This window comes from Hyperoodon ampullatus (genome assembly GCF_949752795.1).
Source record: "Hyperoodon ampullatus genome assembly, chromosome: 4".
In the NCBI taxonomy this organism is placed as follows: Eukaryota; Metazoa; Chordata; class Mammalia; order Artiodactyla; family Ziphiidae; genus Hyperoodon; species Hyperoodon ampullatus.
The window spans coordinates 26,895,672-26,921,768 of NC_136917.1; the positions used below are offsets into that span (position 1 = coordinate 26,895,672).

Below are 26,097 nucleotides of genomic sequence, written 5' to 3' on the forward strand. Positions count from 1 at the left end.
CAGCTCCAAAGAGAGGCCTTTTGCCTTGGATGAATCTCAGAAACCAGGCATCGATGAAAACAGGCAAGTCGCAGAAGGCTTTGGACGATGTAAGAAAATTTATGTAAAGTTTAAAAACGTGCAAAATGGGATACACACTATAGCACAGATGAACCTTGGAAACGTGACGCTCATTGAAAGAAGCCAGATTACAAAGGCCACGTAGCGTGTGATGCCGTTTAGATGAAGTGTCCAGAACAGGCAAATCCATGGAGACAGAAAGTGGATTCGTGGTTGCCTGGGGCTGAGGGAGGGGAGGATGGGGAGTGATGGCTAACGGGAGGGGGGTTTGTTTTGGGGGTGATGAAAATGTTCTGGAATTAAGTTGGGCTGGTGGTTGCACAACTTTGTGATTAAACTAGAAACCACAGAGTCGTCTACTTTCGAACCTTTAGAAAACGAACCCCCCAAAAATCCATCAAAATGGTACTCTTGTGGGAAGACGTCCTTTTGTGCTAAAAGTAGGTAAAGACCTGCCCAGGAATGGTAAACGCCAAATTTGGGATGAGGGTACGGAGCCAGGGAGGGGGTGAGACGAGGGAGCACACACTTGGACGTGGGTGTGTGACAGTATCGTTTTTCGAGTCTCCTGGGACAACCGAAACAAAGTACCACCAAGTGGCTGGCTTATGAACAACAGAAATATACTCTCTCACAGTTCTGGAGGCTAGAAATCAGCAAGACCAAGCTCCTCTGACACCCTGGGTGGCATCCTTCCTGCCCCTCCTGGCTTCTGTTGGTGGCTGGTCATCCTTGGCATTCCTGGGAGGCGTGCTTTGCTTGTGTCTGCCTCCGTTGTCACATGGCTGTCTCCTCTCTGCGTCTGTGTCCAAATCTTTATCTTCTTATAAGGACATCAGTCATATTGGATTAGAGGCTGCCCCACTCCAAGATGACCTCATCTTAACTAAATCATATCTGCAGTGACCTATTGCCAAATACGGTCACGTTTTGAGGTTCTGGGGGTTAGGGCTTCAAGATTTTCTTTGGAGGGGACAAAATTCAACCAGTAACATCAGTGCTTGTTAAATTACTCCCCAGAATTTTGAAGCTGCCCCAAACATTCCATTAAAGGCTGAAGTCTCTGAGAGGGTTCCCCAATAAGTTAAGCATAGAATTGCCATCTGACCCAGCAAGTCTGCTTCTCAGGATCTACCCAGAAGTGAGGGCAGGTGTTCAGACAAAAACCTGTAAGTGCATGTTCTCAGCAGTACGATTCACAACAGCCAAAAGGTGGGAACAACCCAAATGGCCATCAACAGATGCTGGATAAACACAACGTGGCCCATCCACGCAATGGAATGTTATTCAGCCAGAAAAAGGGGTGAAGCGCTGACATACACTACAATGTGGATGGACCTTGAGAACACTATGCTCAGTGAGAGAATCCAGACACAAAAGGACACGCAGCATGTGATTCCATTTATTTGAAATATCCAGAACAGGTAGATCCAGAGACAGAAAGTGGATTTGTGGGACTTCCCTAGTGGTCTAGTGGTTAAGGTTCCGGGATGCCAATGCAGGGAGCACGGGTTCCAACCCTGGTCGTGGAACTAAGATCCCACATGCCACATGGTGTGGCCAAAAAAAAAAAAAAAAAAGCAAGTGGATTCCTGGTTGCCAGGAGCTGGGGAGAGTAGGCTTAGGGCCCCAACAGAAGGTCCTGGCCTGTTTCCCTCCAAAAGACACACACGCACAAGCTTGAAATTCAAATTCCATTTTTATTTAAAAAGTCCAATTGAGCAGTGGCAAAGGGGCCCCCTCCACGGGGGTCCCTCAGCTGGATGAGGGTGGGGTGGTACCAACCCCTGCATTCTGGGGTGCAGGAATGTGAGGGCGACGGTAGAGGGCCCCGCCCGGAGTGTGAGAGTGTGTCCCTGCAGCGTGCCTGGCCCTGTGGGCACTTAGGGTGACACCTGCCAGGCAGGAGTCCCAGTGTGTCAGGTGTGAGTTTTCTCTGCCCTGTGTCCAGGGACTGGTTCTGGAGAGCCGGTGTAGGGTGTGTAACTCTCCCCACACTGGGCGTATGAGCGGCTGTGAGTCTCCTCCTGTCCCGGGTCACGCTGTCCACGCGTGGTGTTCCCACGTCCGTGTAGTGTGATGTGCCCTGTGGGTCGAGCAGGCCTCGCTGGGCCCTGGGGCCATGGGGTTCTATGTGTGCTGTGTGTGGTGGGCGATTTTTCTGGGTTGGGGTGCTGGGGAGACTGAAAGCTAGAGGGATGCTGTAGAAATTTAATTTTAGGGGGGCTGGAGCCCCCAAGGTGCAGGATTGGGCCTGGCCCCAAAGGATGGACCCGCACCCCTCCTCCATGGGGTGGGGGTGGGGGAGGGGCCGTGACCAGGGCTTGGTCTTCTCTGGATCATGGGGTGGCAGACACCCTCATAGGTGCTCACTGTGACAGAAGGGAGAAGATCTGTGAGGGGGGACCCCCATCATCTCTCAGCCCCACCCCCTTCCTGGGTACCCTAGAGGCCATCCTCCTCTGCTCCTTCAGATGCCAGGGTGGGGGGCCTGGAGTTGACCCCACCTATCCTGGGCAGCTGGGAGCCACCCAGAAAAACCCACCCCGAAGCTTTGGGGAAGCTCGGGTCCCCTGGGCCAAGGGAGTGCTGGATGATTCCCCAGAGTCGTAATAGAGTACCAGGCCGAATGAGCGCCCCCAGGGGCTAGGCCATTAGCCACCTGCATCAAACCAGCCCCACCTAGTAGATCCCGCGTGGGCTGTGCCCTCCGAAAAAGAGCCGGCAGCCAGATCCCACTGGGCAGCGCCCACAGACCCCAGAAACCCCGCTGGAGGCCTAAAGCTAGTCTATTTCTCCGGGTCCGGCCAGCGAAGGTCTAGCCTGAGGCAGCCCCTACGCAAAGCAGCCCCAGCTGGGCTGAACGGGCCTGGGGGCAGACCAGCTGGGGCACACACCTGGCGACCTGGGCCAGGATCTCCTTGATGCGCACGATGAGCTTCTCGTGCTGCGCGGGGTCGCGCTCGATGGCACCGTGCAGCCGCGCCATGTAGAAGTCCAGGGTGCTGAGCGTGGGCGTCTCGCCTGTGCCTGGGGGGGGGGGGGGACCCGTCAGACGAGCCCAGCGGAGGAGTCACCGCGGTGGGGTCTCCACCGAAGCAGAGGTCAGAGGGTGGGGGTCTGTAAGCGTGGGGTCCTGGGGAGAGGGTCAGGGGCGCACTTCAGTGGGGCCGGGCGGGCGCGGTCAGGGTGTCTGGACCCGGGGAAATCAAGGTCAGCTGTGGCAGGGATCAGACGAAGGAAGTTGGAGAGGGCGGGGTCGTGATGGGGGGGGATGCGGGGGCTAGTGGGGGAGGGGAAGTTGGCCCAGGTCAGCTGAGGAAAGAACGCGGAAGACTGGCATGAGGGGAGGGGTCAGAGGCGGGGCGCGAGGGCCAGCGTGGGCGGGGCTGGCGCAGCAAGGTCGGGCAGCGGGGCGGGAGGGGATCGGGTAGTCGAGAGCGGGGTCCGCAGGGGCGCGGCGGAGGAGAGGGAGGTGAGGGTTTGTGAAGAGACTGGTGAGGGGGTAAGGGGTAGGGCTTGCGGAGCCGGGCCAGAGGGGGCGGGACTGGCAGTAGCCTGGGCGGAGCCCGAGGTAGTCGAGGGCGGAGTTAGCGGGGCGGAACTCGCGGGGGTGGGAGGGGCGGGGCTAGGTTGGTTGGGGGCGGGGCCTCCGCACCCGGCACCGGCAGCGAGGCGAAGCTGGCGGTGAGCGCCTGGCGCACCGCGTGGAGTTGCTGCTGCAGCGCCAGTGTCCGCCGCTCCTCCAGCGCCAGCTCTTGCTCCAGGCGCTCGCGTGCGCTGCTCATGCTCTGCGTGTGCCTCTGCAGCACCGCGTTCTGCTCCTCGAAGGCCACGTTCATCTTCCGCAGGCGCCGCAGCTCCGCCTCCCGCGCTGTAGGCGGGGAGCCGGGTCAGATCCTGGCGCTTCCCTGCCTTCCCTCAGCCGCGCTTTGCCCCTCGCTGTGCCCCACGCCAGGCCTTCCGTCACTGCTCTGCCTCCGGCCCCACACCTCAGCTCTCTGGTCTACGGGGGCAGGAGAGGACGGCACCCACTGCCTACCCCCTTGGCGCCCTCTGGGCCGAACACTTGCTCCAAGAACCTGTGGTCAGCGCTCACCTTTGTTTTGGTCCAAGAACTCTTCCGTGAAGATGGGGACGTCGAAAGTGGAGAAGCCGTCACAGTCTCCACCCTGGGACGACAGGACAAGGTGGCAATATTTTTGGGAGGGGGTGGGAGGGCAGCCACACCCCCTCTGGGACATCCCCTAAGCTTGGGAGGGTCTCCTCAGGCCACCTGGGTCAGAGTCCATTTTACAGCCTTCCCATTGTGTGGCTGTCCAGCCTCTGCTTGCACACATCTGGACCGGGCGCTCACTTCATCCCAGGAGCGATGGTCCTCACTCACCCAGAGGTCTAAATGCCTCCCATACCTTTCTTGCCCAGGTGTCCTCCTAGGAGGAGGGAAGCTTACCTTGTGTCCATTCAAAAGGGTATTCATGAGCCCGGAGCTGGAGTCCTCTGGTGGGGGAGGGAGGAGGGCAGGGTGAGCCCCCCAGGTCTCCTCGGACCCCACGCTTTGCTCTGCACGTGCTGTTCCCCCTGCCTGGAACACCATCATTCCCCTCCCCTAGTCAGCCCTACTCATCCTGGGTCAAGATTCCCACCTGGCCCCCTCCCCCCGCCCCCGCATCTGTGTGTGCCCAATCTCAGTGCTGACCAGCCCTATTCACTCACAACTGTCTGGTTATGTGTGTCTTGTTCCCACGGGACCATGAGAGCCCTTTGGAGGGGGTAGGTTGGCCTGCCTGGGTCACCCATCTCAGAGCAGGCACTCAGCTGCCTGGGGGCTGGGGCCCTCCGCACCTTTCTTGACCTTCTTCTCCTGGATCTTCTCCGTGCACATCTTGTAGGCTTCCGACTGCTGGTACGCCCTCAGCTCCCTCATGTACTGCTGCTTCTCCCGCTCTGCCTCGTCCAGGTACCGCTGGCGGGGGCAGCATGAGAAGGCTCGGCCCAGCCCAGGGGCAGCGTAGCCCTCGCAGGCCAAGACCCCATCTCCATCACTCAGCTCACTGTGCTGCGCCTTCCCACAGCGCCCTACTGCCCTCCAGACAAAACCCCACCCTTCAGGCTGCTGCTCAGGCCACCTCCCAACTCCCTGACCTCAGCGACCTCACCCCAATTCCAGCCTTTATAAACCGCTCCCTGGTGTCTGAGTGTCTGCAGGCTCCCACCTCCAGGCTGGACTGCCCTCCCGAACGCATTTTGCTTGTTGAAATCCCAGGGTAGAGGGTGCAAGCTGGTGCTAACGTTTCCTTGATGTTTTTGCAATTTTTAAATTAATTACCAGAACTTAAAAACCATAAGGTTTCTAACAGAAATCCAGCCCCCACCCCTACTTCTTTAGTCTAACGTTTATTACGTTTTATGTCTATTCCAGCCTACTGCTACTCTCCCCTCCCTTCAACAAGCTGGAGAGAGCTAATGGGTGGTCAATTCTCCAGGTCCTGGAGTCCAGGAGGAACGAAGGACCCTCCCCACCTGTTCCTTTGGGGTAAGTGGCTGCAGGGGGGTATCTGAGTGGGTGAGGGAAGGTCAGTGGTCCCGAGCCGTCCCCACCTGCTTCTCCGCCGGCTGCAGCTTGCTCCACTCGGCGCCCAGCATCTTGGTGATCTCAGGAAAGGGCAGGTCCGGGTGGCGCGTCCGGATCTGCTCGCGCCGCTCGTTCAGGAAGCGCACGTAGCCGGTGACAGGTGCCTTGGGCCCATTCGGCAGGATTTTCTTCCGCTTCTTGCCTTTGGGCCAGCCGCGCTTCTTCACCGGCTGCAGAACCCAGCCGCGCCGTTGGGAGGGGCCTGGAGGGCTGGGGCCGGGCCCAGAGGGGAAGGGGCGGGGGCCCTGAAAGACTTGGGCGGGGCCTAACTACGAGGTAGGACCCAGAAGGCCTGGAAGTATGGCCTGGTCAGGGTTCAGGGTTGGGAGAGTGGGGTTAAGAGACCCCTGGCCAGGGGTGAAGGGATCAGAGAAGTACTGGGGACAGAGGATCAGCCCAGGGATGGGGCTGGCTTGTGTTGTGGGCGTGGCCTCGTTGTGGCCGTGGCTTCCGTACTGGCTTCGATCCCTGGGCAGTGGGCGGGGCCTGGACTTAGAGTGGCAGTGGAGCTCTTGGGGCGTGGTATCTGGCACAGGGCGGGGCCTCAGCATCTGGAGGGAAATCTGGACTGTGGGCGGAGCCACAGCGAATTCAAATTGAGTTCGGGGCGGAGCTTCAAGACTAAGGGCCGCCGCCACCACAGTGCAGGGACTCTCACCTCCTCCTCATGGGACCCCTTCTCTCCGGCCCTCGGGCCCTCGCCGCGCTCTTGCTTGACAGCCACCACGAAGCCCCCATGCTGTCCTGGAGCCTTACCGCTCGCCGGCCTGGAGCCATGGGAAGCCAGGGTCACCCCCACTCCCCAACACCGACGGCGGAGTTGGCAGCGAGGGGCCCGAGTCCTCCCTCAGAGGAGGGCTCTGAGAGGGTCAGGATCCGGGGGTTGAGGCAGAAGCACTAGGGGGGGCCACAGGGGGCGTGGGAGAGACTAGAGCCACGGGACGTCAGGGCCACCCACGCCCCCACGACGCTAGCGCTGGCAGCTAGGGGCCTGAGTTCTGGAAGCAGGGGTCAGAGGAGGTCAGGATCCAGGGTTCGGGCAAGAGCACTAGGGGAGGCTAGCAGGGGACCCCTGAAAGGAACTGGAGCCCGGAGGTTTGGGGGAGAAGCCTGTGGGGGCCCGAGGGGGAGGGCCTGCCCCAAGTCGGGGAAGTCAAGACCCTGGGGGGCGAGGGTCGAGGAGCTCCAACGGGACGAGGTGGGGGCTAGGCTGCAGCTCCGAGTGGGCTGGGGGGAGGGGATGTCGCACTCACGCGGCGGCCGCGCCGGGCTGCTTGGGACCGTGGGACATAGCCACTCCCGGCCGCACCTGGAACGTAGACGCGTGGCCGAGTGAAGGCCGCCCAAGCCGGTGACGGCGGGGCCGGGCTGGGGAGCCCCGGAAAGCCGGGTCCGGGGCGCCTGGGGGCGCCGGAACCGGGGGCGGGGAGGCCCTCGAGGGCGGGCGCCCCAAGGATCCTTTGTTGGGCAATCGCCCCCCCAGGAGGCCCGGGTCCGCACCCCCCCGGCCCGGGAGGGGCCCCGCTCCGGCCCCTGGACCCCCGCGCCCCCGCCCCCTCGCAGGGCCCCGAGTTCCGCGGCTGTTTTCACCTCCAAAGAAACTTTCCCGGACCTCTCGGCTGCTACGACGCTCCAACCAACCGCCCCGGGCCCGCCCCTGCCACCCACCCCTGCCGTCCGCCCCGCCCTGACCCGTCCCCGGCATGCTAATGACGGTTCGGCGAGCGGTCGGATTGGGTATGCCCTTCCCCTGGGGCGTGACCATGCAGATGAGGGTCGGCGCGCCCGTTGGTGATTGGCTGGGACGGCCGCTGAGCCGCGTGGGAGGTAAGTAGGGAACGCTGCGGGCGGGTGCGTCAAGTTCGGCTGCGCTCGGCGGCCTTCGGGACCAATCAGGATGCTTTGAAGCATCGCAAGGAGGAGCTTCTTAAAGGGCCAGTAGGCGCGGCGCGGACTCCTCCTCCCCCTCTGAAGGCGAGACTCCCCCGCCCCTGCAGGATCCGGGGACCTGTGACTCCGAGTTGAGCCCCGCCCTAGTTGCCCTGGGACGGCGGCAGGTTGCTAGGGGAGGGATTAAGATCTTTCGGAGCAGCCCCTTACCCCACGGCAAGGTGGGGGACCTGTTCTTAGCAAACCTGGCGGGGAAATTTCCCGTTTATTGACAGAACTTGTAGCCCCCGGCGCCCCCGCCGTGCCCCGCCCTGCTCTGAGCCGGGGGCCTTTTGATGCAGGGGCTACTCTCCTTCCTGTGAAGGGGGCCTCTGCTTTCTCTCCTGTGCAATGGGGATTTTGCACGGTGTTCAGGACCAGGAGGTTGGGATGCTGCGAGGATGAGACCGGGAGCTGGGCCGGAAGCATTTAAGAAAAGGTGGTGTGAACAGGAAAATTGCAAGGACCTCGTGAAGATGGAGGGCCAGGAGACTCTGCCCTGGGATCTTGGGGGCCCCCAGGCAGCAGCCTGATCTTCTTACAGCCTGGACTGGGGTTGCCTCTGACCCCAGGATGCTAGTTGTGGTTACTGGGTGCTCATGATGGCCCATTAGAACCTAAACAATCTGCCGACATCACCTTCCGGCTCTCACCTCCCTGCACTTTCCTCCTCACTCAGCACCGGCTACCTCGATGTTCCTCAGATACCTACATTTCATTCATTCCCACCTCTGGGCCTTTGCACTCGCTCTTTCTTCCACCTGGAGTGCCCTTCCCCCAGATTAAATGGCCCCCTTTTCAGTGAGACTTTCCCAGGCTTGTACCCCATCTCGTCTTATCTTTTCTCCATGTGTTCGTTTGCTCCCTGTGAGCTGCCTGTTTGCTCATTGCTATATTCCCAGCACCCAGAACAGTGCCCACAGGCGCTCTCCATACATATATGTTGAATAAACAAATAAATGAATCATGTAAATTTCTAATAGGCAGGTGCAGCAGCTTTGGCAAACAGTCTGGCAGTTCCTCAAAAGGTTAAAAAAACAAACGATGGAGTTACCATGCGATCCATCCATTGCACTCCTAGGGATATACCCAAGAGAATTAAAAAACATACGTCCACAAAGACACTTGTACATGAATGTTCACAGCAGCAAGATTCACACTAGTGCAAAAGTGGAAACAGGGACTTCGCTGGTGGCGCAGTGGTTAAGACCCTGTGCTCCCAATGCCGGGGGCCAGGGTTCGATCCCTGGTCAGGGAACTAGATCCCACATGCATGCCACAACTAAGGAGCTGGCGAGCCACAACTAAGGAGCATGCCTGCTGCAACCAAGACCCAGCACAACCAAATAAATAAAATTAAAAAAAAAATTTTTTTAAGAGGAAACAACCCAAATGTCTATCAGTTGATGAACAGATAAATGCTGTGGTCCATCCATCCGATAGAATATCATTGGCCATAAAAAGGAATAAATTGCTGATTCATGCTACAACAAGGATAAGCCTTGAAAACATTAGGCTCAATGAAAGATGCCATCACAAAAGCCCACACAGTGTATGATTCCATTTATGTGAATTGTCCAGAACCAGCAACGCCAGAGAGACAGGAAGTGGATTAGTGGTTGCCTGGGACTAGAGAATCACTGGGGAGGGGCAATGGAGAGTAATTGCTAATGGGCACGGGGTTTCTTTTGGGGGTGCTCAAGATGTTCCAAAATTAGACTGTGGTGATGGTTGCATAACTCTTTAAATATACTAAAACCCACGCAACTGTACACTTTAAATGGGTGCATTATCTGGTGTGTGAATTAAATCACAATGAACCTGTATTTCGAAGAGCCAGCCCAGGGCTGAGGAAGATGAGCAATTCCCCGGAATCTTGACAGACCCAGATTCCACACCCTGCTCCGTTGCTTAATCCGATGTGGCACTTCCCACTCTCGCTTGCCTCTCTGCTGGGTTAGAAACTATCAATATCTAGGTGAGAATTCCAAGCTAGAAGACAGGGGAAGACCCGCCCTCCGAGCCCCGCCTCTTTGGCTTGATTGACAAGGCTGGTGTTGGCATAGAAACTGTCCTTCCACTCCCAAGGTACCACACAAGGAGTTCAGGGGTCTTCCTGTGTATCAAAAAGAAATGAAAGGTTTTGAGCTTGATTTTTAAAATTTTTATTGGAGTAGAGGTGATTTACAATGTTGTATTAGTTTCAGGTGTACAGCAAAGTGAATCTGTTATACATATAGGCACTCTTTTTTAGATTCTTTCCTCATATAGGCCATTACAGAGGATTGAGTAGAGTTCCCTGTGCTATACAGTAGGCCCTTATTAGTTATCTGTTTTATAAATAGTAGTGTGTATGTCAATCCCAACATTCCAATTTATTGAGGTTGATTTTTTTAAATTTATTTTATTTATTTTTTGCTGCATTGGGCCTTTGTTGCTGCGCGGGCTTTCTCTAGTTGCGGCGAGCAGGGGCTACTCTTCGTTGCAGTGTGCGGGCTTCTCATTGCAGTGGCTTCTCTTCAGTAGTTGTGGCACGCAGGCTCAGTAGCTGTGGCTTGCGGGCTCAGTAGTTGTGGCGCACGGGCTTAGTTGCTCCGCGGCATGTGAGATCTTCCCGAACCAGGGCTCGAACCCGTGTCCCCTGCATTGGCAGGCGGATTCTTAACCACTGCGCCACCAGGGAAGTCCCTATTGAGGTTGATTTTGAAAGAAGTTTGGAGCTCTTTGGCATCAAGACAAATTCCTTGCTATGTGGGTATTTTCTAGAAAAAACAAAAGTGTCTTGAGTCCAAACTGAATTGCATTCAGTCCAATGCATGCAATCCAGACACACACACCACCACCCAACAAGCAACATGTAAGAAGTAGCATTTCTGCTGTTTGACTTTACATCCTTCATACGTTTATCTAAAAGCAGATCCTTTTGCTCCCAAATTATAAATAGGTTTTTCTTAGCAAGAATGTTCTCTCAAGTCCTAGATCTCAGTAAAACCAGGAACTCTAGCTGTCTAATGTCATATAATTTCATGCTAGTTTCTTTGCATTCATTTCTACGCTCCATTTGGAAATTTTTATAGTATGAAATCAGGAAGAGTATCCCGATTTGTGGTCCTAGAAATATGAGATCTGTTAAGGATGGCTTAAATGTCTTTGTTTACAAAATTAATTTTATTATGCAAATAATGTGCAAATTCATTTCATTTGTACAAAGTTAAAGTAGTGTATGAAGGCCACCATACCTCCACCATACTCTCCATTATCAGCTTGTTACATTTCTTAGCAAAACTTCTCCTAGACACACACACACACGCACCCTATGAGTCTCCTAGGGCTACAGTTCTGGGAGCCAGAAGTCCAAGATCAAGGGCTTGGTCAGGACTGGTTCCTTTTGAGGCCATGAGTCTGTCCCATGCTCTGTGTGCTCTCCCAGCTTCCGGGGTTCCCTGGCAATCTGCGGCGTTCCTTGACTTGTAGAAGCATCACGGCATCTCTGCCTTCATGCGCACATGATGTTCCCTGTGCGTATGTGTCTGTGTCCAAATTTCCCCTTTTTCTAAGGTCACTGGTCATGTAGTACTACGGCCCACTCTGCTCCAGCTGTGACTCATCATTACATCATCTGCAGTGACTCTATCTCCAAATAAGGTCACATTCTGAGGTCCTGGGGGTTAGGACTTTCACCTAGGAATGTTGGGGGGACAGAGTGCAAAACACAACACGTGCCGGACTTCCCTGGTGGTCCAGTGGTTAAGACTCCATGCTGCCAATGCAGGGGGCCCGGGTTCGATCCCTGGTCAGGGAACTAGATCCCACGTGCCCCAACCAAAGATCCCGTGTGTGGCAACGAAGATCCCGTGTGCCACAACTAAGACCCTGCACAGCCAAATAAATTAATTAATTAAAAAAACAAAAACACACAACACGTGTGCGTGCGCACACACACACACACACACAAACACACACACGAGTGTGAATGTATCCCTATAAGGAATGTGAGCTCACATCTTGCTTTTTGGGATCACATGGCCATCATGCTGTGAACGTCCCCTGCAAACTGTGAGTCCATAGCCTTTCTCCCAGTGGTTTTATATGTGAGGTCCAGAGCAGTGCCTCGTTCCCTCTGGCGCTGGGTAACATTCCACAGCAGGACCGCATCACCGCCTCTTTAACGAGCCCTGGCTGACGCAGGTTCTGGTCCTTCTCGATATGACTGTATTGCAGCCCCTGCTTCAAACGTTCCCAACTTGCTGTCTGATGCCCCTGGTCGGCTTTTCCAGGGTAGGTAGGAAGACATGAAATTACTGGGGTGTGGTGCCTCCCGTTTATTTTTATTTTTTTGGCCACGCCATGCTCATGTGGGACCTTAGTTCCCCGACCAGGACCATGGGTCGACCCTGTGCCTCTTGAATTGGGAGCATGGAGTCTTAACCACTGGACCGCCAGGGAAGTCCCCCATTTACTCTTTTTTTTTTTAAGATTTTTTTGATGTGGACCATTTTTAAAGTCTTTATTGAATTTGTTACAATATTGCTTCTGATTTATGTTTTGGTTTTTTGGCCTGAGGCATGTAGGATCTCAGCTCCCCAACCAGGGATTGAACCTGCTCCCCCTGCATTGGAAGTCAGAGTCTTAACCACTGGACCACCAGGGAAGTCCCCTGTTGATGTTTTTGATGCTTATTTGCCAACATAGGATGGTTCAACTTCTCTCCACCCCCAGGAAGGATCAGGGTGTTGTCGGTGCTCCCAGGATATCCCAGCCCTGCTCAGGCTTTTTTACAGAGTGAATTTAATACGGGGGATTGCTTTCATTGGCATCGAAGGGCCGAGAAGGCAAAAGGGAAACACAGAGGTATCAGCTGCCGGAACGAAGGGGTGTGGAGACAGGGGTCTCAGACCTCTGGGGAGGGGGCACCCCCACTGCTGCTGGACCCTCAGGAGCTCAGGGAGGTGGCGCTGAGCCCCAGCTGGGCAATTTATCAAAACTCTCTGCACCTCAGTTTGCTCCCTCTGTGAAGTAGGATAATAACCATGTCTGCCTTTATGAGGTCGTTGGAAGGATATAATGAGTTCAATTCACTGTAATGAGTTTAATTCAGGGCACAGTGCTCAGAAAGATCAGAGAAGGCCCTGCCTAGGGGTAGGGATGACGACAGGAAGGAGAGATAAATGCCCAGCCCTCAGGGTAGGACAGAAGGACAGACAAGCATTGGCTAGTCTTGTCCAGGGAGACTGAAGCCCCTGTTACAGAGAATTTTCTACTGCAGTGGTTCCCACCTGGGGGCAATTCGCCCCCTCTCCTGCCCCTGCCCGATGTCTAGAGACAATTTTGGTTGTCACGACTGGGGCCGGGGGTGGGTGGGGACCAGAGATGCTGCAATGCCCAGGCCAGCCCTCACCACAGAGAACAATCCAGTGCCAACTGTCAATACTGGCCAGCTTGAGAAACCCTGTTCTAGGGCCCAAGAAGTTCTTTACCTGTCTGATCTCCCTAAGGCCTCCCAAGAACTCTATTCAGAGTTGCTACTCTCACCTCCATTTCACAGAAAGGGAAACTGAGGCCCAGTGGCTTGCATGAAACTGCCTGGGTTTGGTCTTGGCTGTGGGCTCTGCACAGCCACCCAGGGATCTAAGGAAATTTCTTCTGAGCCTCCGTCCGAACCCTCCCTCTCCGAGTGCCCCCCCACCCCCCATTATGACCTGGGTCAGAAGAAGATCAAAGCAAGCACCTCTCCTGAGGCTGGACAGCGGCCACCGGGACATCTGATCTCCAGCTGGGAAGAGGGGAGACGCAGTTCTGGCGCGTCTGAGGACGCTGGGGATGCTCTGGGGGCATCAAAGGATGTCCAGATTCTCCTGACCACAAGCCTGTCCGTCCTTCTGTCCTTCCCTGAGGGCTGGGCATTTATCTCTCCTTCCCATCATTCCTTCCCCTAGGCAATGGCCTTCTCTGATCTTCCCAGCAAGTCTGCCCCCACCTCTTATTCCGGTCATGTATGCCCTCCACTGGTGTCCCACCCACGCAGCTAAGGCCTGCTTTGGAATAAATCGCCCTCACCCTCACCCCCACAGACTTTTTATCTGACCCTCCCTGCTTCTAAAAACTCTACTGTGGCTCCAGTGACCTGGGGGTAACGTCCCAACTCCTCCTCTACCACTCAATCACCCTTTTTGGTCTGATTCTTCCAGCCCCAGCACTGACCACGGGGGGATCGGAGGGTGTGGCTCCGCGCCCCCCCCACCTTAAGACTAGGGGCTTCAGAAGCTTTGGGGGTCCAGCATTGCTCAGCCTGAGACCAGATCCACTGAGTGAATGAGTTCATGAATGAATGAAAGAGTTCATGAATGAATGAATGAGTTCATGAATGAATGAATGATGATGCTCCGGAGGCAGCTCCCTGGCTCCCCCAGGGTCAGAATCAGCTTTGTTCCTGCCTTCCCCACAGAGTCAGGGCCAGGAAATACTAGCTGGCTCTAACAGCGTAAGGACCCAGAGATCAGAGATGTGCTGGTGCCTCTGCCAAACATCCCCTCGTTCCCCTGCTGCATCTGCCCCAAGGGGCTGCGGGGATGACGTCTTGTGTTCCTGACCCACACAGGAGGCGGATAAGAGGGAAAACTGAGCCACCTTTCCCTCCAGGTGGGCTCTCTCCTGCCAGTGAATAAATAACTCAAAGATATTGGAAGTCACAGGGAGCTCAGTTGGAAACTTGAATCCGCCTCTTGTTAGCTGCTTGCCCTCTGGCAAGGGACGTCTGCTGAGCCTCAGTTTCCTCATCTGTAAAATGGGTGTGGGGACTTTCCTGGTGGCACAGGGGTTAAGAATCCACCTGCCAATGCAGGGGACACAGGTTCATGCCTTGGTCTGGGAAGATCCCACATGCCGCGGAGCAACTAAGCCCGTGCGCCACAACTACTGAGCCTGTGCTCTAGAGCCTGCGAGCTGCAACTACTGAGCCCACGTGCCACAACTACTGAAGCCCGTCCTCCACAACAAGAGAAGCCACCACAATGAGAAGCCCGTGCACCGCAACGAAGAGTAGCCCCTGCTCGCCGCAACTAGAGAAAGCCCGCGCGCAGCAACAAAGACCCAGTGCAGCCAAAAATAAATACGTTTATATATATTAAAAAAAAAGAATAGAAGCAATATTGTAACAAGTTCAATAAAGACTTTAAAAAATGGGTGTGAAGTTTTGAGGGATGAAAGGAGAGGAGGAATGCAAATAAAAAGCTTAGCCTAGTTTTTTTTTTAAGTATTTATTTGGCTGCACTGAGTCTTAGTTGTGGCATGCAGGATCTTTTTTTAGTTGCAGCATGTGAACTCTTAGTTGCAGCATGTGGGATCTAGTTCCCCGACCAGGGATCGAACCTGGGCTCCCTGCACTGGGAACTACATAGAGTCTCAGCCACTGTACTACCAGGGGAGTCCCTAGGCTAGTAATTTTAAAAGTCGTCTTCCATTTCCTTCGGAGAAATCGAAGGGGAGCATGCCCAGCAGGGAGGAAAGACTTGTGGTTCTTATCTCTCCTAATCCATTTATCAAAGATCTGGGTCTACCCCTTATCTCCTTTCTTCCCCTGCCAGGCTCTCTCTCTTGGAGCCACTATTCCCCATCCACACCAGTTTTTCAGGCTCCTTTTCATGAAAGAATTGTGGGTGGTCTGCGTCAGTGTGGGCGTCTGGGCCAGGCACCCCTTGGGCTGCCTGGGCTTCAAGTTTATAAGTGGGTTCCCCTCTGTTTCCCAATTTCTGTCTGCATTTCTGATTCTCTGCCTGTATGTCCACCATTCAATCGTTTGACAGATGTTTCTTGAGTTCCTACTATGTGCCAGGCATCGCTGGGGACAACGCAGTGACTAAGACGGACCCGGTTCCTGCCTTCACAGGGATCATGGTCCAGTGGGTGAGAGTTACAATTGGGGCGGGGAGAGGAGGAGGTGTCAGCGTTGTGATGGGGGCAGCCCAGGACACTGTGGAACCCGGAGTAATAACCGAGGTGGGAGGAGAGGGTGCTGGAAAGCCTTTCTGGCTGAGAATATTGAGAGAACGCTTAAAGGACTTCCCTGCTGGTCCAGTGGTTAAGACTCCCCGCTTCCACTGCAGGGGGCGCGGGTTCCATCCCTCGTCAGGGAATTAAGATCCCACCTGCTGCGCGGTGAGGCCAAAAAAAAAAAGATAACGCTTATATCCTTTTAAACATACATTATACCCATTCTAGAGCTCGGGAGACTGAGGCCCCACGAAATGGACTCGTCCCAGCCGGAAGAGCTGGGGGTGGGGGGCTGGGTCTGGATCCCGTGACTCTGGCTCCAGAGTGCAGATTTTAAACCACTGCTGGTAGAGGCCCGGAGTCCAGGGGAGCTGCACCCTACGCTTGGAGGAACTTGAAACTGCGTGCGTAGTGACCCAATCGTGGGAGGGCTGTTGGAAGGAGGATGGGGAGGGGTCCAGAGCACAGGCCTCAGAGTCGCATGCACTTGACTCACTGTGCGCCCCAGAGCACCTGCGTCCCCTCTCTGGGCGGGTTTGTCGCCTGTGAAATCGGAGATTTGCCCCGCCTCCTGCTCTGCTGGGATGAGAAAATCCACGTGGGGCGCTCGGCACAGTCAGCGCTCATTAAATGCCAGCTGGTGTTAAAATTCTGATTATCCCCATTATTATCGTTAATAACTAAATAATTAGAACTAATGCGTCCTCCCTGCATCCGATTGGGTCTCTCCGCGTCGGGAAATCACCGGACGCCAAGAGAGGTGAGGTCGGACTCAGACCTCTCTGCCACCCACCCACGCCCCGAACCCACCCCGTTTGCCCCGGCCTACAGCAGGCAGGCCTCGTAAATTTGCAGGCAGGCTGAGATGGCGCGGGCCTGGAGACAGGGGTGTGATTAGGGTGCCCTTGGCGTCGCCCCCCACCTCCGTGGGAGGGTCCGCAAACCACTGTGAACCCGTCGGGCGCTAGGACCCAGCAGCCCCGTCGGTGCCGGGCGTCGAGGCCGGGCTAACCCCGAGACCACGCCTCTCTTCGTGATGATTGGCTTTCCGTCCCGGCCCGCGGCCCCGATTGGCGGGCGCGGACGCCGCTCCCGGGATTCCCCGCCCCTCCCGAGCTAGTCTCGGATCCACCGGTTTTGTCGCCGCAAAAGCGTTCGGCGGGGCGGGCGGGGTGGAGGAGGGCAGAGAAGCAGGGAGAGTAGGGCCCGGGCAGCCCGGGCCGGGGGTCCTGTCTGCCGGCGCCGGACGGACGGGCCGATCCCGGAGCGCCGCCATGGGCCCGGGGCCCCCGGCGGCCGGAGCGGGGGCGCCCCCGCGGCCGCTGTCCCTGGTCGCGCGGCTGAGCTACGCCGTGGGCCACTTCCTCAACGACCTCTGCGCGTCCATGTGGTTCACCTACCTGCTGCTCTACCTGCACTCGGTGCGCGCCTACAGCTCGCGCGGCGCCGGCCTGCTGCTGCTGCTGGGTCAGGTGGCCGACGGGCTGTGCACGCCCCTCGTGGGCTTCGAGGCTGACCGCGCCGCAGGCCGCTGCGCCCGCTTCGGCCCGCGCAAGGCCTGGCACCTGGTCGGTAAGCCCCGGCCCGGACTCCCCCATCCGACTGCCTGCCTCAGGGCCCGAACCTCCCCTCTCTGTCCCACTGCTCCGTCCTCTCTAATTGCCCAACCCATGAGCCTTCCCATCTGTCTGCTAAACTGCCCAGTACCCCTTCTGTTTGTCTGTCGCATGGCTGCCATCTGACCCGCGGAGCCTCCTCCGTCTGACTGTTCGTGTGACCGTCCAGTGTCACTTTTCTTTGTCTAATCCTCCGGGGCACCCTGAACCCTCTCTGGGTTGGGTCTACTGCCAGCGCCTCCTCTGTCAGTCTGTCTGGTCTGGCCTGACTTCATCTGTATCAGGGTGCCTACCCAGGACAACTCTTGAGTCGGGCTGCCTAGAGTCCCCTCTGTCTGTCTGTTCCCGCAGTGCACTTTGTGCATCCATCCCCTCGCTCACCTCGGGCAACCTGGCACTTGGTGGCTTTGGGGAGCTGTCCTGGGAACTGGGTTGGGGACCGGGTAAGCCAGAAGGCTCGGGGTTCTGTAACTTGTCCGGCTGATGGGATGGGGGTCTGCAGAGCAGGTAATGGGGTCACCCTCTGTTTGTTATGAGGGAGTTACCTGGACTAGAGGGCTGTTGGTGAGGGGAGGAGGTGGGTCCCACAGGGGCCGGGGCACCCTGCCCGGTGCACACCCATGATAAGGCCCGACTCCTGGCATCCCTTCTCTGCCCGCCTGGACCCTGGGCCCTGAGATTAGCCCTGGCCACTTTGCCTGCTGTTCTTTCGCTGGCAGAAGTACCCGCTGCATCCTGGCGCTTGGGGCATGCCGGGCATTTCAGGAGGCAGAACCAGGAATCCTGCCCGCTTCTGGGAATTCTGGGCTGCAGCTTTCCAGAAACCAGGAGGGCCGGCTGGTATCTCCTTGCCCTTGGGAACAATGACTGAGGAGGCAGTGATTTGCCTCGGCCCTCATGAGGGACATTTTTCCAAGGTACAATAGATCTCCAAGTTGCCTGCAAGTGGCTGGCATTGCTGTGGCCGTGGCTTAGGGGCTGGATTTCAGTTTCTTAGACATTGAGGATGCCCAGGCTGTTTTTGGGTCACATTAGGCTAGCAGCCCGGGTGCGGGGGGAGCAGGGAGAGGCACGTGACTCAGACCCTAGACAGAGGTATCCCTCTACGGGCGCGGTTGGGATTGCTTACAGAGCTGAGCCCAAAGTCTCAAATGCAATTTTGTTCGTAATAGTTGGGTAGACCCGTTGACACACAAAAAAGGTAGTTCTTGGGTCAGAGAGATGTAAGGGCTGTTTTCTCTGGGGCAGACAGGTGAGCCCCCTCCAAGGAGATGGAGTCAGCCACAGGTAGGTTTGCCTGGCAGTGGATGCTGCATGTGCAAAGGCCCTGAGGTGGGACCTCGTAACAGCCTGTCTTCCCGTTTTGTAGGTGGGGGGGCTGAGGTTCAGCGACGGTCCCACCTGACCCCAGAGGGAGACGCTGAGTCCCCTTGCAGAGGGGAGTTTAGGGTAGTGGAGGCACCTTTGTCAGTACACTAAAGGCTTTGTGTTTATGCCTTCAGCTTATGATGGGTGCCCCAATCAGATACCAGGGCCTCCCACCTGTGCCCTCTCCCTGCATGTGCAGAGATCCAGGAAGATATGTGGAGAGAAGAAGCCAGGGCGGCCCCTTGTGATGCCTGATAAGGTGACTTGAGTGAAGGTCACCTCAGCCACAGTGCTCACTTCTCTTTTTTACCCGAGTCTGTGGGTGGTGGGGACAGACTCATTCTTTCCCTTAACAAGCCCTCGGGGCTCCCCGTCTAGCGCAGAGAGGACCCAGAAAGCCAGACATGGGCACTCCTGTCGGGTCCAGGCTGGGGCAGGTGGGTAGACTGGGCTTCATAGGAAGAAGCAGAGCTCTGGAGGAGGGGACATTAGCTTTGGGGATTTGAAGGACGAATAGGAGTGTGTGTGTGTAGGGGAGCATTCCAAGTAGTTGAAACAGCTTTTGCAAAGGTGTGACATCTCATGGCTTTGAAGTTGCTGAGACAGGAAGTGGCTCAAAGAAGTAGGAACTCCCAATTTCACATATTAACTCTTAATTCTCATGCCAATTTTGTGAGGTATTTTTATTAGCTTCCTTTCCTGGAAACAGAGGCCCAGAGAGGCAGTCACTCGCCCAAAGTCCCCTAGCCAGGCAGCCTGGCCCTGACAATGGTTAATGTGGCAGCAGGGTAGAGTCCGTCCGGCTAGGGCAGCACATTCTTCTGACCAGAGTCTACAGTTCCTGTCTGGCCCCGGGGTGGCCTCCAGGCCACCAGGAATCTGCCTGGGGTGCCTCTTCCAGGCACCAGTTCCAGAGAAATACCAAGCGTTGTTTTGGTTTCATTTCCCAGTCCCTGGACTGTTGGGGCGGGCCCTGGGTCTGGGGGATGAGGTCACCTCCGGGGGCCTGGTGGGGAGGAAGGAAGTCTGACTCCAGGCACTCTGGGATGGGAGGAGAAGGGTGGAGGGCTGGAGGGAAGGAGCATGGCTCAGAGTCCAGCAGGCTGGCCTCGCAGTTCTGCAGCTCACTCAGCGGGCCTCAGTTTCCTCATCAGGAAATGGGGTTAATAATAATATTCACCTCTTTGGGCTGTTTTAAATAGAGGCCACTATTATTATTATTCACTCATTCAAAAGATCTTGATGTGCCAGACTCTGTATTGGGTGCCAGGGACACAGAAGTGACTTGGAGAGACCTGTTACCCACCCCCCAGACAGAGAGACAAAAGAATTACTGTGTGTGCAAAGGGGTATGAAGGAGAGAAAGCGGGGTTCAGACAGAGGGTGTCAGGGTGGGGAGGGGACTGCTGGTGACTGGGCTGGTCAGGGGGGCTTCTTTGAGGAGGTGGCATTTTAGTTGAGTCCTGGAGGGATGAAGAGGAGTGCGCCTTGCTAAGATGTCATGGGAAAAGCATTCCAGGCAGAGGGGACAGCCTGTGCAAAGGCCCTGGGGCAGGAGGAACAGGGAGGAGGCCCGGGTGGCTGGAGCAGAGTGAGCGAGGGGGAGAGAGGGAGGAGGGGACGGGGCAGGGCGGGTGGTGCAGGCCCCTTTGGGACCTCGGGGAGCACTTGTGCTTGTTCTGAGGTATCAGTGTTTTCCAGGGAGAGGCCCCCTTGTGGGCTGACAGGGACACTAGGACTCCAGAGGGCAGGATGTGGCCCAGCCCCACCCAGCGTCAACTGGGCCCCCTGACTCCTGGCAGCCCCACGGGATGCCTGGTAGGAGCTGGGAGGAAAAGGCCCCCTCCGTGGGCGAGGCGGGAAGGGGAAGTGATGGGGGTAAGTGGCGCATCTGTGGTGGGCAGTTCCCCAGGGGACCTCCACAGCGCCCTTTCAACCTGCTGCGTGGCCTCAGGCTCGGCTTGTTTCCCCGGCTGTCACCAAGGGGGCAAACTTGGCAAGCCCTGAGCCGGCATGGCAAGGCCCCATTCTTGCCCCCTATCACCTGGCCCTGCCCCTGCATGGTTACAGCATGTGGCCGGCTGTGCATCAGTTCCCCCATCACACACAAGGGGCATAGGGCCTGGACTGGGAGGCCCAGCCCCTCTGTCCTGTTTGGCTGTGTGTCCTCAGGGGGACCCCAGATCTCTGGGCCTTAGTTCCCCATCTGTCACAGGGGCTGTAAGCCTGGGGAGCCCTGGGCTGCTGACACCCACTCACTGTGTGACTTTGTTGTGTGTTTGTGGAGGGGGTCTCTAACCTTTTCCACGTCTCGGTTTTGTCCCCACCCGCTCACCTGGGGAGCCCTGGGCCAGCGTGGGAAGGCCCTGCAATGTGCCCTCCCCGCTCTGCTCGTCCACAGGCACCATCTGCGTCCTGCTGTCCTTCCCCTTCATCTTCAGCCCCTGCCTGGGCTGCAAGGCCACCACCCCTGAGTGGGTTGCCCTCCTCTACTACGGGCCTTTCATCGTGATCTTCCAGTTCGGCTGGGCTGCTACACAGATCGCCCACCTCAGCCTCATCCCGGAGCTCGTCACCAACGACCATGAGAAGGTGGAGCTCACGGCTCTCAGGTGCCACCTTTGGGGCAGGGCGGGCAGGCGTGCAAAGAGCAGGCACGGCCGGGGGCCCACGGCCACCCTCCATGTCTGGGCTCTGCTTGGCTATGCGGCTCTGGGACTCTGCCCCAGCATAGGCATCTGTAAATTAGTGTATTATTCGGCCGTTGCTGCGTAACAAATGAGCACCAAGTTAGCAACTTCAAACAGCACACATTGGCCACCTCCTGGTTTCTGTGGGTCAGGAGTCTGGCTTAGCTTAGCTGGGTTCTCAGCGTTAGTCTTGAGGCTGCAATCAAGGTGTCGGCTAGGGCTAGGGCGTCATCTGAGGCTTGGGGTCCCTCTGCCCTGCTCATGTCATTGTTGGCAGTGTTTGTCTTCTTATAGATTTAGAAGTCTTGGGGGTTGGGACTTCCCTGGCGGTCCAGTGGTTAAGACTCTGAGCTTCCACTGCAGGGGGTGTGGATTCGATCCCTGGTCGGGGAACTAAGATCCTGCATGCTGCATGGCACGGCCAAAAAAAGAAGTCGTAGGGGCTTGCTGCTTCTTTGAGGCCAGCACGAGTCTCTCATCTCAGGGATGGTGTGAGCCCACTTTCTCAGGGTCGCCTGATTAGGTCAGGCCCACTCAGGATAATCTCCCTTACTTACATCCACAAAATCCCTTTACCTTTGCCACAGACAGTTACCTAACACGGGCTTGACAACCCATCACATTCACACATCCCGTTCCCCAAGGGGAGGGGGGCGGGGGGGCAGGCCATGGGAATGTCTGAACCATCTTAGAATCCCGCCTCCCACACGTGGGTACAGCTGGCGCCCAGTGCATCCATTGACTTGCTTGAGGTGCTGAAGGAGGTGATTGTGCATGTGACGGTAGCAGGAGCACTTATGGAACGCTTGCTGTGGGCTGGGCACAGTTCCGAGCCCATCACGCAGAAGATCTTGAATTCTCACAAGCCCGAGAGGTTGTCATGTGCCCAGGGACAGGGTTGGAGCAGAGTGGGGCCTGTGCAGTGGGAACAGGGATCAGGAGATGACAGTTCTCTGCAGGAGGGACGTCATGCATGAAGGTGGCCGTGCGGGCATAAGCGCTCGTCATGAGGGCCCTGCCTGTCTGAGCCCAGTTCCCCATTATGGCCAAGAGCTGCAGGCACTAACGGCAGGGGTTGCTCAATGCCTGGGGCCCCCGAGGGCCCCAGCTGAGGGGGACAGGCTGGGCCCGGTAGAGGCCAAGCTCTGGGCGCTTTCTACCCGCAAGTACTTTACCGCCTGCCTCGTGTCGTCTTCGCCTTGACCTCTGCGGGTGTTCTTGTTCTCACTTTCAGAAAGGGAAATGGACTCCTGGTGAGATCCAGAGGCTCCTCGCCCCGGCCGAGGCCCTAGGCGGGACATGGCTCTGGGGCTGCAGGCAGGAGTGGACTCAGATGACTTTAGACCATGGAGCCCTTGCCCAGCTGAAGCCCAGGATTTCTGGGTATCTTGGGTTCTCAGGCTTCTGGGTTGCAGACCTGACTCGGCCCTGCTTTGCTAAGTCTCTACATTCAGGCACCAGGCAGACGGGACCTCACAGAGAGGTCTTGGGCCAGAGAAATCAGATACGTGCAGGCTGGGGAAACTGAGGCCAGCAGAGGCTTTCCTGGGCTACCCAGTGTGTTGGTGGCTGAAATCACCTGGCCGGGGGTTCCCCAGATGCCACAAGCAGCTCTGTACACCCGCCTGGGGAGGAAGTGGTCGCCTGGCTCCCGGGCTGCCCTGCTGAGGCTTCGCCTGTGCCCCGGCAGGTACGCCTTCACCGTGGTGGCCAGCATCACTGTCTATGGGGCTGCCTGGCTTCTGCTCCACCTGCAGGGCTCTCCCCACATGGGGTCCACCCAGGATGTCTATGACCAGCTGGGGGTCCAAGATGTGCCGGTGTTCCGGGTGAGCTGGGGCCCGGGGTGGGCCAAGGCTGGCTGCTGCCCGGGTTGGACAACCCCAAGGCCCAGAACTCAGGGCTTGGGCCGAGAGTCGCTGCTGACCCCTCTCCTGCCCGGTCCCCAGAACCTCTCGCTGTTGGTGGTGGGCGTTGGAGCTGTCTTCTCACTGCTGTTCCACCTGGGCACCAGGGAGGGGCGCCGGCGGCAGGTGGAGGAGCCAGATGAACACAGCCCCCTGTTGGCCCCTGCAACTGCCCGGCCCTTGCTGCTCTGGAAACACTGGCTTCGGGAGCCAGCCTTTTATCAGGTACGTCATAGGGGCAGAGGGTGTTGGAGTTGATGCCCCTCTCCCACCAGGCCCTTACTCTGTGCGGCTGCAGGCAGGGATGGCAGACGTTGGAGCAAACGTAGCCCCTTCTCCAGTCACACCCAGGGCAGACATTACTAATCAGTCATTGCTCTCTTCTCCACCTGACCAGCTAGGCAGTCACTACTAATGGATCAGGTGCCAAATGCGGGGTTACTCGCGTGGGCCCCCAGTGCTCCCCGCTTATGGGAGTGGAGGAGGGCCCCCTCTGACCCGTCCGTTTACAGGTGGGCTTGCTGTACATGAGCACAAGGCTCATTGTGAACCTGTCCCAGACATACATGGCCATGTACCTCACCTACTCCCTCAACCTGCCTAAGGTGAGCCGGCCGGGTGGTGGGGGTGCAGGGCCCCGAGCCTGATGAGCCACTCCTGACACGCCTGTGCCCGCTCTGCCCCGACAGAAGTTCATCGCCACCATCCCACTGGTGATGTACCTCAGCGGCTTCCTCTCCTCCTTCCTTCTGAAGCCCGTCAACAAGTGCATCGGGAGGAATGTGAGTGGGCCAGGCAGAGGGCAGGGTGCCTTGTGGAACCTGGGCGACTCCAGACCACGGCCCAGCGTGGGAGCCAGAGGGTGGCCGGCGTGACTGAGGAACTGAATGCTTCATTTTGTTTCCTTTTAATTGAGTTGCGTTGAGACCCAAGTAGCCGCCCACCTCTAGTGGCAGCCGTAACAGACAGCATAGCCCTAGAACATCTGCTCTATGGTGCTTGGAGCACCTCTGAGGCTCAGAATCTCAGAATCCTCTGAGGGCAGAGCTGCGGGCTCCTTAGGGATAACCCAACTCAAACCCCGCTTTGCTGGGGGCCGGACTGAAGATCAGAAAGGGCAAGTGCCAGGCTCAGGGCTGCCCGGCGAGGCAGGCCTGACGCTAGGCCGGGCTCTCTGCAGATGACCTACTTTGTGGGCCTCCTGGTGATCCTGGCCTTCGCAGCCTGGGTGGCACTGGCAGATGAGCTGGGTGTGGCTGTGTATGTGGTGGCTGTGCTGCTAGGCATGGGCTGTGCCACCATCCTCGTCACCTCGCTGGCCATGACGGCTGACCTCATTGGCCCCCACACGGTAGGGCTGCTGCGCCGGTCCGGGTTGGGGTTGGGGACCAGGGCCGAGGCCTGGGATGCTGACCCCCTGCCCGTGTCCCCCCAGCACAGCGGAGCCTTCGTGTATGGTGCCATGAGCTTCTCGGACAAGGTGGCCAATGGGCTGGCAGTCATGGCCATCCAGAGCCTGCACCCCTGCTCGTGAGTACTCCCATCCATTCGTTCTAGCGTTTAATGAGCTGTGCTGAGGCCATGCTGTGCCCCAGGCGCTGCCCCAGGTCTGCTAATGAGAACAGAAGACCCCCGCCCTTGTGGCCTCACAGCCAGGGAGACCGGGTTATTCCCCACCTCGAGCGCCCATTTATTTACTGAGCCGACAGTCTGTCCTGGGCCAGGTGCTGAGGACACACAGATGGATCGGGGGGATGTGAGCGGACAGGGCAGAGGGAGAGCCTGGAATCCCTGTAATTCAGACCCTCAGAACCTAGGGTTCCAGCCCCAGATGGTTCTAGACCTGAGTTTGCACCCTGTAGAAGCCCAGGATTTGGGAATGAAAGCTGGCCTGGTCCTCTGTCCTCATGGAGCTGGGGACAACACGAGCCACATGAATAATCTCATGAATAAATGTGTACAAAGGGTGTGAAGGACACCGCTTGGGGAGGCCTGACTGGGGCAAGAAGTCAGGAAGGGCTGCCTTGAGGTGACATGGGACCCGAGACCTGGAGGACGTCAGGGAGTTCTAGGCATATGGGGAGGAAGAGCCTTGTGCAAAGGCCCCGGGGCAGGGCTGGGCCTGGCATGGTGGAAGGACAGCAACGAGGCCCTTGGGGCTGGAGTAGAGTGAGCGAGGGGGGGAGAGGGAGGAGGGGAGGTTAGGGAGGGGATGGGTCGTGCAGGGCCTTGTGGGCCACAAGGAGGACTTGGGTTTTCGCCCCAAGGGAGGTGGGACCCTGGAGGGCTGTGAGCAGAGGGGGTGGGGCCGGACTCAGGTGCTCACTGGCGCCCTCTGGTGGCTACTTCGGGGAGGACAGACAGGGAAGGGAGGGCGGGAACAGGGAGGGGACTAGGATGGTGGGGGGCAGGTGGTGACGGGGCTGGATCCTGAGGGAGGAGAAATGGGCAGTCCGGGGTAGACTTGGAAGGCAGAGCTGACCTTACTGACTGAAGTATCAGCTGTTGGAGGGGAGGAGGGGGTTGAGGGCAACCACTTGGTCCTGGCCTGAGTGCGGGGAAAGATGGGGTGCCCCGGCTGAGATGGGAGGAGCAGGAGGTCCAGGCTGGGGCTGGAAGGTACGGACAGGCGGACAGGCGTCTGCTCACCCTCTTCTGCCCTTCCCCCGCCCCCAGCTCAGAGCTCTGCTGCAAAGCCTGCGTGGCCTTCTACCACTGGGTGATGGTGGCCGTGACGGGCGGCGTGGGCGTGGCCGCCACCCTGGCTCTGTGCTGTCTCCTGGTCTGGCCCGTCCGCCTTCGGAGCTGTGAGTTGCAGGCCCCGCCACCCCACAAAAGCCCCAAACCAGCCATGGGTGTGTAGGTCTGGGCCAGGACAGGCCCCGCCCTCCCTAACCCCACTT

General features: G+C 57.5%; 2 protein-coding genes across 3 annotated transcripts; one reads left to right on the forward strand and one right to left on the reverse strand.

Annotated features, from left to right (window-relative positions):
* Positions 1–1,746: 1,746 nt before the first annotated feature.
* On the reverse strand, positions 1,747–7,295 carry HMG20B (high mobility group 20B). Of its 2 annotated transcripts, none has more exons than XM_079702964.1 (10): positions 7,286–7,295; positions 6,949–7,004; positions 6,354–6,462; positions 5,662–5,865; positions 4,906–5,026; positions 4,514–4,560; positions 4,160–4,232; positions 3,765–3,934; positions 2,958–3,090; positions 1,747–2,432 (listed from the first exon to the last, which is right to left on the reverse strand). In XM_079702964.1, the coding sequence occupies exons 2-10, from the start codon at positions 6,984–6,986 to the stop codon at positions 2,278–2,280; spliced, it is 1,050 nt and encodes a 349-aa protein (XP_079559090.1). In that variant the 5' UTR covers positions 6,987–7,004; positions 7,286–7,295; the 3' UTR covers positions 1,747–2,277. The 2 variants fall into 2 exon arrangements, with proteins under 2 accessions (XP_079559090.1, XP_079559091.1); XM_079702965.1 differs by having other exon boundaries at positions 2,299–2,432; positions 3,719–3,934.
* A 9,592-nt stretch (positions 7,296–16,887) lies between these two features.
* Positions 16,888–26,057, forward strand: MFSD12 (major facilitator superfamily domain containing 12; the record flags this gene model as incomplete). The annotated part of the gene is made up of 9 exons (XM_079703125.1): positions 16,888–17,185; positions 20,999–21,209; positions 22,978–23,116; positions 23,237–23,419; positions 23,707–23,799; positions 23,884–23,976; positions 24,375–24,545; positions 24,630–24,724; positions 25,871–26,057. The coding sequence occupies 9 exons, from the start codon at positions 16,888–16,890 to the stop codon at positions 26,055–26,057; spliced, it is 1,470 nt and encodes a 489-aa protein (XP_079559251.1).
* Between the last annotated feature and the right edge of the window lie 40 nt (positions 26,058–26,097).

Bases quoted from the DNA above. Each gene is read 5' to 3' on its own strand.
- HMG20B (XM_079702964.1), bottom strand. From the start codon at position 6,986: ATGTCCCACGGTCCCAAGCAGCCCGGCGCGGCCGCCGC. The intron at 5,866-6,353 runs GTGAGAGTCCCT...TGGGTTCTGCAG, and splicing joins AGGGGTCCCATGAGGAGGAG to CCGGTGAAGAAGCGCGGCTG. The intron at 5,027-5,661 runs GTGGGGACGGCT...TGCCCCCGCCAG, and splicing joins TGCAGCCGGCGGAGAAGCAG to CGGTACCTGGACGAGGCAGA.